The sequence below is a fragment of the Orcinus orca genome, chromosome 16 (assembly GCF_937001465.1).
Source record: "Orcinus orca chromosome 16, mOrcOrc1.1, whole genome shotgun sequence".
Taxonomy (NCBI): Eukaryota; Metazoa; Chordata; class Mammalia; order Artiodactyla; family Delphinidae; genus Orcinus; species Orcinus orca.
Window position 1 is genome coordinate 24,580,215 of NC_064574.1, and position 14,717 is coordinate 24,594,931.

General features: G+C 48.2%; 1 protein-coding gene across 1 annotated transcript in view; it reads right to left on the reverse strand.

Annotated features, from left to right (window-relative positions):
* The window catches only part of MMP24 (matrix metallopeptidase 24), a 46,103-nt gene extending 32,217 nt beyond the window's left edge, over positions 1-13,886 (reverse strand). Inside the window, exon 1 of the mRNA XM_049698896.1 lies at positions 13,659-13,886. Coding sequence (XP_049554853.1) covers positions 13,659-13,883 — 225 coding nt within the window. The 5' untranslated portion in view covers positions 13,884-13,886. The remainder of the gene's footprint in view (positions 1-13,658) is intronic.
* Positions 13,887-14,717: the final 831 nt, after the last annotated feature.

Below are 14,717 nucleotides of genomic sequence, written 5' to 3' on the forward strand. Positions count from 1 at the left end.
GAAAACAGATATGGCCATGGGGGAGGAGAGAGATGGATCGGTCAAAACAGCGTCTCCTGGGGCTGTTCAGGAGCATTGCATCTGGTTGGATGTGAACCCAAACCATACTGTAGAGGCCTGGAGAAGGAGCAGGGGAATGATTAGGATCTGGTGTTTGGTCAGGAATCCAGTGGGTCTGAAGGTAATGTCAGAAAGGCCAGAGGCAAGTCTACAAAGAAGGGACAGGCAGGAAGGTGTTAAATTTGGAAGCATGGGCTGGCATGAGAAAGAAAGAATCAAAGATCTTGATCAAAGAGTGGGCAGCTGAGGTCATAATCTAGGGTGACAATGTGAGTAACGGGAACAAGGCATCGACCTCAACATGCATGGGAAGTCCAAGTCCAGTGCTAGAGGGTCAGCGACAAGCTAGAGCATGACTAAGGGAGAGTGGCCAGGAGAGTGAGGGAGTCATTCATAGGAACCATAGCCCACAAGGAAAGATGAGGGATGTTTAGGCTGGAGAAGGGAGGACTGCAGGGGACGTGACTGTCTTCAGAAAGCCAAATGGCTGTGGATGAAGGAGACTGGCAGACGGCCAAGCTAAGACCAGCACAGGAGATCACAGGACATAGATCTTGACTCACTCAAATAAACAGCTTTTTAACAGAGATGTTCTAATTATAGTAACAAGGATATAGCTACTATTATTAGAACTCCTACTATATACCTGGCACTGTGCCAGGCAGTCTAGACTTCAACGACCCCACAAGGTAGGAATTATGATCCCCAGTTTGCAGTTGAAGAAACTGAGGTTCAGAAAGTTTAAATAATCATCCAGAGCCACAAAGCTAGTAAGTAGCAGGATTCAAACCCAGTTGTCTCTGAAACCAGGCATTTCACACTGTCAGACCACTGGACAGGCATCCCTTTCCCCTCGCAGGACTTTCTATAGCTCACACTCCTTTCTGTACCTTATCTCAGATCACCGTGAGCTCAATACCCTTCTGCTGTGATTCCTACGCCAGGCTTCGGCACCAGCCCCCACCCAGTTATCCAACCAGAAGCTTCATGTGACACACGTCTCCCCACTCTCCTTGGTCCACATTGTCTTTTACCAAAGAACTATAGGCTCTACCTCCTAAACATCGAATCTGTTTCTGTCTATTCATTCAATAAGTATTTATTGAGGACCTACTACAATGTCCAGGCACTGTGGGCTAGGCTCTGGGATAGAACATCGAACAAAAACACTCTCCTTACTTTCTAGTTACAGTCTAATGGACAAGCCATTTTGCAATAAGTGCTATGAAAAATAAAGTAGGGTAAGGAGATGGAGAGTGATGGGACAACTTTTTTACTGAGAATGGTCAGGGGATGTCTCTGAGGAAGTCATATCTGAGCAAGAGACCTGAAGGAGGCGAGAGAGTTCCAGGAAGAGGGAACAGAAAGTGTAAATACCCTGAGGCAGCTTCAAAGTCTTCCCATCAAGAGCATTTGAGGGAGGGGGAAACCGGAGGTATTAGTCAAAGGGTACAAAATTTCAGTTACACGAGATTAATAAGTCTGGAGAGCTACTGTATGGCATAGTGCCCATAGTCAACAATACTGTATTATACACTTAAAACATTTGCTAAAAGGGCAGACATTAAGTTCTTAGCACAAGGTGACGATGATGGTGGTGGTGATGATGATGATGATAGAAATAAAGAGGGCAGGAGGAAACTTTTGGAGGGGATGGATTTGTTTATGGCATAGATTGTGGTGATGGTTTCACAGGTGTAGACTTAGCTCCAAACTCATTACGTTGTACGCAGTAAATATGTGCAGCTTTTTGTATGTCAATTATACGTCAATAAAGTGGTTTTAAAAAAACCAAGAGGCTTTATGACATGGTCCCTGACTACCTCTGCAGCCTCCTTTACCACTCCCCACCTAGCACTCTGTGTTCTAATTCTTCCAGACCCTGACATACATAGTTCCTTCTGTCTAGATCACGCTCCTCTCTCTTTCTCTGGGGAAGCCTTCCTTGACCCCTTAACTCAGGAGTTCCTTCTACATCCCTGGTCAGTACCCATCCTTCTCCTTATCACAATTCTTATCACACAGCGTTGCAATGGAATTGCTTGTCTCCTCTGCTTGACTACACAATGCCCGAGGGCGGGGCCCATAGTCTTGTCTTCTTCACTATTGTATCCCCACACCTAGCACAGGGCCAGCATAGATACCTCTTTATTGAATAAAACAAGTTGAAGTGCTCAGGGAGAGGATGAGTCATTGCTGGTCAAAATTTGCTATAGAACAGAGTTTCTCAATCCCGGCACTACTGGTATTTTGGGCCAGGTAATTCTGTTGTACAGGGCTGTCCGGTGCATCGTAGGACATTTAGCAGCATCCCTGGCTTCTACAACAAGATGCCAACAGCACCACCCCCTCAGCTGTGACAACCAGAAATGTCTCCATTGTCCAAAGAGTTCCCTCGACGGTGGGCAAAATTATCCTATGTTGAGAACCACTATTATAAAGGGATTCCCATATAGGGCTGCCTTGAATATTCTCTAAGGGTCCTTTCAACCCTAAATTCTGCACTAGGCATTTAGGGAAAGCACTAGGCATTCAGTCGATAGCCTCCTAGGATGGGGCTCAGAGAGAGAGCTGGTTTCCTTATCTGAGCAGGTGGACATGAATGGTAGTGAGGTGTGGAGAGCAGTGAGGAGCGAGGCAGCTTGAGAGGACATTTAGGGTATGGATAAGAGTACACGCTCTGGAGACACACCGTGCTGGGCTCAAATCCTAACTCTCCCGTTTACTTGTTACACAACCCTCAGCAAATTATTCAGCCTGGCTACTGCTCACATCAAGCTCCATCTGCATGATGTCCTTAGCATGTGCCCCGTGGAGTGGTTGTAAAGATTAAATAACATAATACGTGGTATTGAGGGCTCAGTAAAAGATAGCAATAATAATGGCTGTTATTTTCCTGATAGGTGACAAACAACTCTAAAGCCCTCACTGCACTGCAGCCCCAGACACTGAGGCTGTGTTTCTCACTGGGCAGTCCTTGTGCATCATGGGCTGTCAGCATCACCTCATCCAATGAACTTGTTAAAAGTACGTATTCCCAAACGTGAATTTAGACCTATAAAATCAGACCCTCTGAGGTTGGGAACTGGGAATCTGCATTTTGGGGGGATTTTTTTTTTTTTTTTTTTTTTTTTTTTTTTTGCGGTACACGGGCCTCTCACTGTTGTGGCCTCTCCCGTTGCGGAGCACAGGCTCCGGATGCGCAGGCTCAGCGGCCATGGCTCACGGGCCAGCCGCTCCGCGGCATGTGGGATCTTCCTGAACAGGGCCACGAACCAGTGTCCCCTGCTTCGGCAGGCGGACTCTCAATCACTGCGCCACCAGGGAAGCCTGGAATCTGCGTTTTTAAAAAGAGAGCACCTAAAGTGATTCTGTTGCCTACTAAAGTTTGAGAACCACCGCAGTAAGGACAGCTGGGAGTTGATGACCCTGTGCCACGAAGAATGGGCATGTTGTGTTCAGTATCACCTCTGATTTGCTAGGCCAGGAAGCATGTTGCCATTTAGGAAAGCCTTCTATTAAAGTTGGCTCAAAAGCCAGCCCCTGCCCTCTGTGCCTCGGCTCTGCTCTCATCCCTGGGTCCTTCACCTGCCTGTCTCCTCAGCCAGCCCTTACAAGTGGGTTTTGGCCTCAGTTTCCCTGGCTGGCACTCAGGTCCTAAACTGAGATTGTAAGGACACTAATCTGTTTCTCAGGACCTCAGGTTCCCTGCCTGGTTCTCAGTGTCCTCCGGAGAGTGAGACTCTAGTCCCTACACACCTGGGAGCTGAGTGAGGTTGTATCTGAAAAGACAGGTCACTTGGGACCCAGATGCCACCACATGCCAAATATTACTTAACTCTGCTCCTTCCAGCTGAGTGTCCTTGGGCAAATGACCTAACTTCTTTAAGCCATCATTTTTATTCATCCGTTACATAGAGGATATTAAAAGAAGGGTTGTTAGGAGGATTCAGTAAGATGATGATTCAGTAAGATTCAGTACTAGCTGAAATTATGGCCCTTCAAAGATGTCCACATCCTAATTCCTGAAACCTGCTATGTTGCCTTACATGGCAAAGGAGACTTTACAGGTATGATTAAGTTAAGGATCTTCAGGTGGGGAGATTAGCCTGGCTCATCCAGGTGGTCTCAGTGTAATCACAACGGTCCTTATAAGAGGGAGGCAGGACATCAGAGTCAGAGATGGAGACGTCAAGACAGAAGCAGATGTCAGAGTAATGCCATTGTCGAAAGGGGGCCACAAGCCAAGGAATGCGGGCGGCCTCTAGAAGCTGGAAAAGGCAAGGTACGAATTCTCCCCTGCAGCCTCAAGAAATAATGCAGCCCTGCTGACACCTTGATTTTAGTCCCTTTAGTCCCATTTCAAACTTCAGACTGTAAGATAATATTAAATAAGAACTAATAAATTTCAGAACTGTAAGAAAATAAATTTGTATTGTTATAGGCCCCAAAGCTTGTGGTAATTTGTTTCAGTAGCAGTAAGAAGCTAACAGATGAATGTAAAGCATTTAGCAGATCCTGGCACATACTAAGCATTCTCACAATGTTATTGTCTGTATTTTTCTCCCACACTCTTCAGCAGTACATGGACCACCACCTTTGGTCATTACTGCTGGACCAAATCACTGTGTCCTTTGGTGACTCCTCAGAAATCAGCCTTATCACTGTGGCAGTTCCCTCCAACTCCTGTCCCACCAACACCCCACTTCCTCCTCCACCCACCGAACTGAGGTCTCAGCCTTGCTGCTGAACCCACCTGAGTTATAACTAATTTTTTAAAACTTCAAACGTGAAGGCCTAACCATGGAGGTATCTAGAAAATGCACTCATCAACAAATACTTAGGGATCATCTAATTTAACACGCTTATTTTGCGGAAGAGAAAAATAAAACTCAGGGAGAAATGACTTATCCAAAGTCACAGAGCAAGTTAGTGGAGGAGCTGAAAATGGAGGCTAGTGTCCCTGCCTCCCAGGGAGGGTTCTCTCTGCCGTGCTACACCCTCCACGCTAGCTCTGGTTTGCCTCCAAAGGCTGTGTCTTTTTAAATTTTTCGTCTTTTCCCACTCACAGCCAGTCTAAAAAGGGCCCTCAGGATCGCCCACAAATCCCAACTTAGCTTCTTGACAAACACCTTAATGGCACGGCATTGCCTCTTGGCTGCCACCATCTCTCGAGTGGGTGGAAAGTGCACCAGCGGGAATTCCCTGGCGCTCTGCACAGTGTCCTTGGCCCACTCCCAGGAGGCCACCACAAGCCAGACAATCACCATGCCCAGGGAGGTGGTACATTTGGGGTTTTGGATCAGCCAGACACTGGGATGTCTGAGTTTCCCAATTCTGGGGAGGCTTCCTCCCATGGCCAGGAGGGTAGCCATGCGCACATTCACTCTCTGAGAAGCGAGGCGCCTTAGTCTTCCTTGCCCTTTCCAGTGCCTTCCTGCAAATCTGCCATCATTTTCTGTCCGATGGGGCTTAATTTATTGATGAGTTTTAGAAGAGGGAAGAAGGAAGACAGAGACCGTGGTCAGGCCTTAGTTTCTCAACTGAAATAGGCAGATGGCTGAAGTAGATAACCTCTCAGTAATTATATAAAGTTCTATTACTTTAGCTTAATTGGATTGAGCGTGGAGCTGATCCTCACGGCCAGTCTTAAAGTCTAAGCTCCTCAGCACGGCGCTCGGCAAGCCTCACGGTCTGACGCCAATGCACCTTTCTAGCCTTTCCCTCCGACGTGTATGTCCCACCCTTCTATTCCCTCCCCAAGTGCCCCCTCCTCTAGCTACTGATCTACTTCTGTTGCCTGAAAACAGCCTGCAAGGTCCTTCCTCTCTGCCTTTTTTCATTCCCTCTCCCTAGAAGGCCTTTCCCACGTGGATACTGGCCTCTCCCTGATGAACTAATACATAAATTTCCTCTGAAATGCAACTTGAATGTCACCTCACCTGGGAGGACTATCTCAAGGTTAAATGGACTTCCTCTGTGCTCCCATATGCACCCCTTACTTACAGCATCTTTCATAGTACATTATCAGTAGTGGTTTCCATCCCTGTCTCTCCTACTGAGCTCTTCCTCATGGAGCTTACAGCCTGGAGGGGGAGGGAAACATGGAAAGACAAAATGTTTCATTCTAACGGTGATAAGCAAAGGAAAAGGAGAAGGTGCTGGGAAAGAAAGTGTGTGACAGGAGATCTAGGCTGTGACGTCAGGGATGGCCTCCCAGAGGATGTGACATCTCAGCTGAGACCTGTGTATGAGCAGAAAAGGTGAAGGTGAAGGTCAGATAATGAGTGTCCCAGGGAAAGAATAGCTTATTTGAATTCCTGAGATGGGAAGGAGCCTACTTATTAAGAAAAGAGAAAGAAGGCCAGGGCAGCTGGAGTTGACTGAGAAGCTGGTATAAAAGGGAGCAGAGAGGTGGAGAGGACTCGGTGATGCAGGGGTTCAGAGGCCTGATTAAGCAGCCTGGGGGGTTGCTGGGTACGAGGGGCTTGTGACACTATTTGTTCTACTTTTGTGTGTGCTTGAAATTTTTCCATAATAAAAATTGAGAAGTGGCCATAGTATTGTAATATTAGTTTAACCTTTACCTTAAAAGCCATTTTAAGCAAGGTGAGAGTAGGAGTCACATACCAGATTTTTTTGTTTAAAAATTTTAAAAAATTAAATATTATAAGCATTCAGAAAGGCATGAAAATAATTTTTAAAAAACCCTTGGATAGGGGCTTCCCTGGTGGTGCAGTGGTTGAGAATCTGCCTGCCAATGCAGGGGACATGGGTTCGAGCCCTTGTCTGGGAAGATCCCACATGCCGTGGAGCAACTAAGCCCGTGAGCCACAACTACTGAGCCTGCGCATCTGGAGCCTGTGCTCCACAACAAGAGAGGCCGTGATAGAGGCCCACGCACCGCGATGAAGAGTGGTCCCCGCTTGCCACAAGAGAAAGCCCTTGCACAGAAACGAAGACCCAACGGAGCCAAAAATAAAAACAACAACAACAACAACAAAAAAAACCTTGGATAATCACCAACCGGCTTTGTTAAATCTTGACTTTTGCCATATTTGCTTCAGATATAACTGGCCCCTGCGTAGATTTATTTACTTATTTAAATTTATTTATTTATTTATTTTTTACTGGAGTAAAATTGCCTTACAGTGTTGTGTTAGTTTCTGCCACACAGTGAAGTGAATCAGCCATACGCATACACACATCCCCTCCCTCTTGGACCTCCCTCCCACCCACGCCCTCCACCCCACCCATCTAGGTCGTCACAGAGCACCTAGATTTATTTTTAAAAGGTCACTCTGGCTGCCGTGGGAAGAAGGATTAGAGGCAGGCAAGAGAGGCAGATCAGGTGGGAAGTTTCTGGAATCCAGGTGAGACAGGATGGAAGTTTAGACTAAAGTAGAGGCAACAGTGGTGAAGAGAAGCGGCCACAGGGAAGATCTGTTCAGGAGGTGGAAGTGCTGGGCTGGAGGCTGATTCTACTGAGGCAGGTGAGAGGAAGACCAGCTGAAGGATGGCTCTTTCTGGCCCAGTGCTTTTGGGGCACAGAGAATGGTATGCATGTGAGCGTTTGTGGTACAGAAGGGAGTTTTAAAATTATTATTGCTGGGACTTCCCTGGTGGTCCAGTGGGTAAGACTGCGCTCCCAGTGCAGGGGGTCCAGGTTCGATCCCTCATTGGGGAACTAATTCCTGCATGCATGCCGCAACCGAGAGTCTGCGTGCTGCAACAAACATCCCACGTGCCACAACTAAAGATCCCACGTGCTGCAACTAAGACCCGGCGTAGCAAAATAAATAAATAAATGTAAAAAATTATTGCTAACAGAGTTGCTAATAATTATGCCTTGCTTTTCTCTACCTACTTTGCTATAAGAACGTGTCTGATTTTTGAGAAAATATTATCTTTTATAAATGTGGCTTTGCTGTTATCCTATAGATCATCAAAGCCTAGTTCCAAGTTGCCCTTGAAAATGAATGCATGGAGTAATGATGAAGAAAAACCAGGGAAGGACTTGAACGAAATTGATCCTGAGGGCCAGTGAAACCAAATGATTTGTTCCAGAATTGCTCAGCTGGGGAGGGCCAGAGCTGGGGTGCACAACTTTTATCCACACACTAGAACAGGTATACAGACCTGAGTTGTGTGAAGAAAGCTAAAAGCGCCCAGGGCATCAGCCAGCTCCCAGAACAACTCAGAACAGGCCTCGGTGCCTCCGTCCCCTCAACACGGCTCTGAGAATCTGAACAGGTCCCTTCTTTGCTCAGAAACCTTTCATGATTCCTCTCAGTCTTTGGACAAAAGCCAATTTCACAGTCTGCTCTCAGCCTCCCTTTCCAGCCTCTTCTCAAACACTCTTACTGGAAATAGCAATAACTCAAGGCCTCAGGCACATCAAATCCTCTACCATTTCCTAAATACGCCCTGCACGTGTGTGGATCCTTGGTTCATGTTTTCCTTCCCTCTGGGCTGCCCCACTCACCGTTCTTTGTCCGTTTCCTCCCTCAAAGGTTCATCTTCGATACCAACCTTCTTCCTAGAACATTCCCTAACTTCCCCAACCCCACCTCCTCCCCCTTTGGTGCTTCCCCAGACCTTTAAACCTCTAGCATACATTGATTTTTCTTCAAAACAGGTACGGACTTTTGCGTGCCAAGCACTATGAAGGAAGTTGGTGGGGGACACAGATAATACAATCGATTTTAAAATATTTATCAAGTATCTAGAATGTGCCAGGCACTGTGCTAGGTCCTGAGGAGTCATTGGCTGCAGTCTATTAAGAATTGCTTCCTCTGATTTTGAGTCTAAACTATACCATATCATAAGGCTAGGTTTAATCTCTAAGATTAATCTCTCTGGTACAACTATAATTTACATTTATTTGCTCTAAAACTACCTCTTTCAATGACTGGCGTGGGATATACCTGAAAGTGGAGGAGATTAGCTAAAAGGCTATTACAATAATCCAGAATAGGACAGTTTCATATATAGGGAAAACCTCAGATCTAGGACAGAAAACCCAGCTTCTGGTCCTTGCTTTACTGTTTATTAGCTCCATATGGGTCTCTGGACAATGTGTGGACAAGCCACATCATCTCTCTGAGTCTCCGTTTCCTCCTCTATAAAATGAGGACAATATCTTCCTAGTCCACCTCATGGTGTTGTTGCTAGGATCAAGTGGGGCCAGGCACATGAAAGCATCTGGAAAATGCAAAGTGCTTTACAGATATGAGGCTATTAATGTGATAGGAAAAACCATAGTAGTAATAAGAGAAAATGATTTAAAAATGCAGCAGAGTAGACTCAGGTTAGGTAAAAGGAAGAACTTCCTAAGAGTGAGAATTTTTTTTCAGACAAGAATGAAGACATATTGGAGGCCATGATCACATTGAAATACAGTTTTGGCTTGGGAGTCTGTTAGTGCTTCTTAATAGGCCTACCCCACCCCTAAACTCATTTAGGGCTCTAACTTTCCTTGACTACAGGTGCAAACTGAGGAACTTTCTCCATCTGCCCAGAGCAGACCCCTCAAAACCAGTCTACAGAGCAGGAATCCATTAAGCCCTGGGTCCTGGAGTCACACTCTGTCACTCACGTGGCCTGTGCTGATTGGCTTGTCTCTTTCTGCCTATACTGACCTTCCTCAGAATCAAATTGGAAGTTAGGAGGGCCAAAAATCTACTTATGGGGCATTCTACTCAGCTAATAATAAGAGAAAGAGATGCTTTAAATAAACCAAACACAGGAAGCCAATTAGAGAATCAGTGGGACCCCTCAATGTGCAAAATACAAAAGAAAGACTCAAGAAAGCAAAGGAGAAAATAGATTGAACAAATTTTGGGGGGGCTTTGTCTTTTGGTAATAAAAGATCAGAAATATGAAATCAAAGCCAAAGACAGTGAAAACGCTTTCAACCAAGAAGTCAGGAAACCAGGGGAAAGTTCTAGTTCTGAATCACCTACTGTCAGGCTTAGTGACCTTGGGCAACTCATTTATGGCAATTTACAAAGTATCTGTTAAGTATCTGTTAAGTGCGCTTACTTAGGGATCTCTAAGGTCACCCGTACCCTAATTCTAACCCATACATTAACACTAACCCGTACCCTAACACGTACCCTAACCCTAACCCGTTGTCGTACCCTAACCTGTACCCTAAACCGTACCTCTCAATTCCTCTCTATTGTATATCACTACCACTTGATGACAGCCTATATGAAAGGACTCAAGGGTGTCATTGTGGAACCACTGACAAGCGGAATATCCTCTATTTTCATTGAAGGAAGGACAGGCAGGCAATGAGTTTTATCCCTAAGAAGGGTTTTAGAAGGCACCTTGAGACCACATGCCCATGAGTGTCTATTTCAGATGCATGTAACTTTTTGGCCTAAAGGATGAAGAGAAGAATCATTGGATGCTTTCTGTGTAATTAACAACGAACATTGAGAGTTGAGGACTGTGCTGGATCTAAAACCATAAAGCACTTTGGTTGGGGAAGGCCCTGCCTAAGAACCACAACCCTTTTCCTGAAAATAATGTTTAAGTATTAAAAAAAAAAATTAAATGACAAGCTGGCTGGAGCTGCCTCAAAGTGCTCTTCTGAGAAGAGAGAAATAAATGCCTAGAGAAGTCAGGGAGAGTTTCCTAGAGAGGCAGGGCTTGAGCTGGAACTTTAAGAAAGGAGGCAGATGGATGGGGGGAGGTACAGCATGTGTAAATGTCCAGGGAAACATGGGGAGCTTATCTTAGGATAAAGGAGAGACAAGCTTGTCTGGAGTAAGGATGTGTATGGATGAGCAGGGGGAAAGGCAGCTTCTAGTGAGGCGGTAGGGTGGAGTCAGACTGCAGAGGCCTTAAAAGACAGAGAGAGGACTAAGCAACGTTATCTTCTCGCTGAAAAGCATCAATATTTCTATAAGGTTTCAATCACGTGATCCATTAGGATTCAATGAGGGGATAATAGTGTGCAAATTGTCCACAGAAGGAGTGGATATAATTATCTTTCAGAAAGTTTTGGACAATATATTAGAAATGGAAAATGGAGATACCATGGAACTGAGGGTGATGAGGGCCTGAGAACTCAGAGAGAAAATGGTAGAAGGAAATAAACAATAGAAGGCAATAAATTAATAGGTGGAAATAAATAAATAGATGGAGCTGGTCACGTCTCTAAATGAAAGGAGATTAAGAATGCAGGGGTCCCCAAGAGACCATGCTGGGATCCGTCTGATTTAAATTTTTTATCAGTGATCCAGAAGACGTAGAGCAAAGTGAAAATTTCAGGACCGCAGATCATACTAAGCCCTTTCAGGTAGGGACATGCTCTGCCAAAGGAGAGAGAGAGAGAGAGGGAGGGGGAGAGAGAGAGAGAGAGCTGAAGGAAGGTACTGAGTGGGACACAAAATGGAAGCTAAATGTCAACGTGGGAAATGTAAGGTAACAATGTACTCCGGTAAGGATAATACACAGATAGGGTGCTGTGTTCCAGGCTATCAGTTTTGACCCAGGAAAGGGATCGGGGAGCTACTGCGGATTGTTTCCTAAAGGCAGTGTCCTAATGTGTTGGGATCAGGAAGGCTGACAAAAAGAAAGGCAGAAGCAGGAAGGGACCTAAAAATCAAAGAGGAAATCATCCTCCTTTGTGTAAGATGACAAGGTCCCATATCTGGGGAGGATGGTCAGGTTGACATCCATTGAAAGGAGCCAAGGATATCTAGAAAAGGATAATTAAAATGATTCACGAGGATGAATGTGACTATTCTAGAGGTGGCCTATTATAAGGGGGAAACACGTATGAAAAGACAAAGGCTGAGAGAGGTGGAATAATCAAAGCCTATAAAACTGATAAAGATAAGGGTAGCATTACCTTCTCTCCCAATCCTAACATATTCAACCAAAAAGCCTCCTCTTAATGCTTGAAATATCATAGGAATACAAGGGTTTCAGAGTTGAGATCATTTAGCCCTATCTCTTTGTATCAGAGATGGTAAAATTCAGGCTTAGAGAGGGCAAGGAAATGGCTCAAGGTCACAGAAGCCACCAGGAGACAAGGTAGGATTAGAAGCCCAGGCCTCCTAAATCCCAGGCTAGGGTCTTTCAGCCTCACCCTGTGCATTCAGGAAGACTAAAGGAATCCTACTTTTTATAGGGTATAAACTCATGAAATGCATTACTCTGAGAGGAAATAAAGCTGAAAACACAAACAAGCTAGGGAAAGTTTTCACTAAAAGTCAACAGCAATTATAAGGCATTTGGAAGAAAACTACCAGCAGGACTAGAGACTTTCTACACACCCTAATTTGGGGGGGATCATGTACCCCTCTGAGAGTCTGAAGAAATCTAGGGATCCTCTCCAAGAAAAACCCATTTGCACATACAAACACAATTTTACACAAGATTTCAGACTCCCTGAGTCCCATGCCCAATTAAGAATTCCTGCTCTGACAGATTCTTCTGAACAAATAGATTGCTTCAACAAACACACTCCATCTCTTACAATAAGTGAGGCAATCACTCTGATATTCCTCAGCAAAAAAAACACTGTCTCAACGTCACTTATCAGAATTGCAGACCTGTGGGTTGCAAGAGACCAGAGATATTACCTAGTCTAACTGCCCCCCGCCCCCCTTGTGTGACATAGGATAATATCATGGTTAAATATGCGGAGACTACAGTCAGCCTGCCTAGGTTAGAATCCCAACTCCATTACTCACTAGCTGTGTGATCTTGGGCAAGTTACTTAGTTCTGTGAGTCTGTATCCTCATCTGTAAAATGAGGAAAATAATTACAAATATCTCGTAGCGTAGTTACGAGGATTAAACGCGATAATCCACATAAAACTCAGCACCAGGCCTGGCACATAGTGAGTGCTCAGTCGATGCTAGCTAGCATTATTGTTATTATTATGCTTGTATCCAGGCAGGTATTATGCATGCATGCATCCAGTCCCCTCCTGGAGCTTTTGCTTGCACATGTCTGCGATGAGCAGCTCCGATTGTTACAAACTTCTTCTCATGTTGAGCGAAATTCGCCTTCTTGCGACCCTTACCCCCACCCCCGTTGGCCCTAGTTCTGTCCTGCGGGGCCACGCAGAGCAAGGCCGTCCTTCCTCCACGTGACAGCCCTTCAGATACGAAGACAGTGATCGAGTCCTTCCCCCGTCCCCTGCCGCCCTCCCTGCCCCCCGCTCCCCCCCGCCCTGTCCTCTCGTCTCCAGCTTGAACATCCTCGGGTCCTTCTCCCAAACCACAACAGACTGGCTGCGCTTACTATTTACTCCCAGGCGTTGTACGGCTTCCCTCACACATAGTCAGGCAGGCCACACGCCACACCGCCACAGTTCCGACCCTCCCGCTCCGCCCCCGCCCGCTGCCCCTGTCCGCGGTGCTGAAGCGGCTCCGGGCCCCCGCGGGCCTGGCGAGGCCCTTCCCAGCCCCCGCCCTGGGCCGCTAGCCCGGACTCCCGGCGCGGACCCCCGGCACTCCACCTCTGCGCCCCGGGCGGCCGGCGCGGCCCGGCCCAGGCCCGGCCCCGGCGCCGCCCCCCGCCCTGCCCGGAGGTCCCGAGCCCCCGCCCCGGCCCGGCGCGCCAGCCCCACCTGCCCGGCGAAGGGCGCCTCCGCCTCGGCCGCCCGCGCCGCCCGGTCCCCGGCCCCCGCCGCCGCCGCCGCCGCCGCCGCCCGCGCGGCGCCCGGGAGGCAGCAGAGCGCGGGCAGCAGCAGCAGCAGCCGCTCCGGGGCCCGCCAGAGGCTCCAGCGCGGGGCCAGGCCTGGCGGCGGCGGCGACAGCCCCGGCGCGGCGCGGCCGCCCCGGCTCTTCGGCATCCCGGCGGCGGGGCCCGGCCGCCCGGCTGCGATGGCGGCGGCGGCGGCGGCGGCGGCGGCGGCTCCGGCCGGGTCCTCCCGCTGCAGCCGCTGCGGAGCCGCCGAGTCACCGCGCCGCGGACACGCGCCCGGCCCGCCTGTCTTCGCCGCCGCCGCCGCCGCCGCCGCCGCCTCGGCAGCCAGCGCGCCCCCGCCTCCGCGCGCCGCGCCCTGGCGGGGGACGGCCAGGGGCGCGGGGGCAGCACCCAGGCGGGACCCGCGGAGCCGGCGGCTCCGGCCCAGCCCGGAGACACTGGCCGAGGAACGACCCTGGGGTGGGAGTCGCAGAGGCCAAAAGACCCGCTCTGGAGGCAGGGTCCAAAGGGGTGGAACTGGAGGAGGGGGGCCTGAGTGGGAGCCCAGGGGGAGGGGGAAGAAGCTAAATAAATAATCCTAGAAATAGAACCACGCCGCGGCTCTGGGAGAGGATATCCGGGGTTGGGGGTCCGAAGCCAAAGGCATAGTCCTGGGGTAGAGGGTCTGAGGCGGGACACTGCAGGAGGGGGTCTGGGCCTGGGGGAGGGGAATGAGGACCTGCCCTGGGGTAATGGTGAGGTTGGAGGGAATGAGCTGAAGAAATAGTCCTGGAGGAGAGAGTCTGAGAGGGTGGCAGTGGAGAAGGGAGGGCAGGGAGGGTGAGAAACTAAAGAATAAACCCAAGGAGCATTCCAGGGGGGTAGCCCTGGAGACAACAGGTAAAATTAAGGTGAAGCTCGTTCTCTTACCCCCAGAGGGAGAGACATCAACCAGTTGGGAAGATCATCTTTCATCCAAAACAACCCATATTTATTGAAC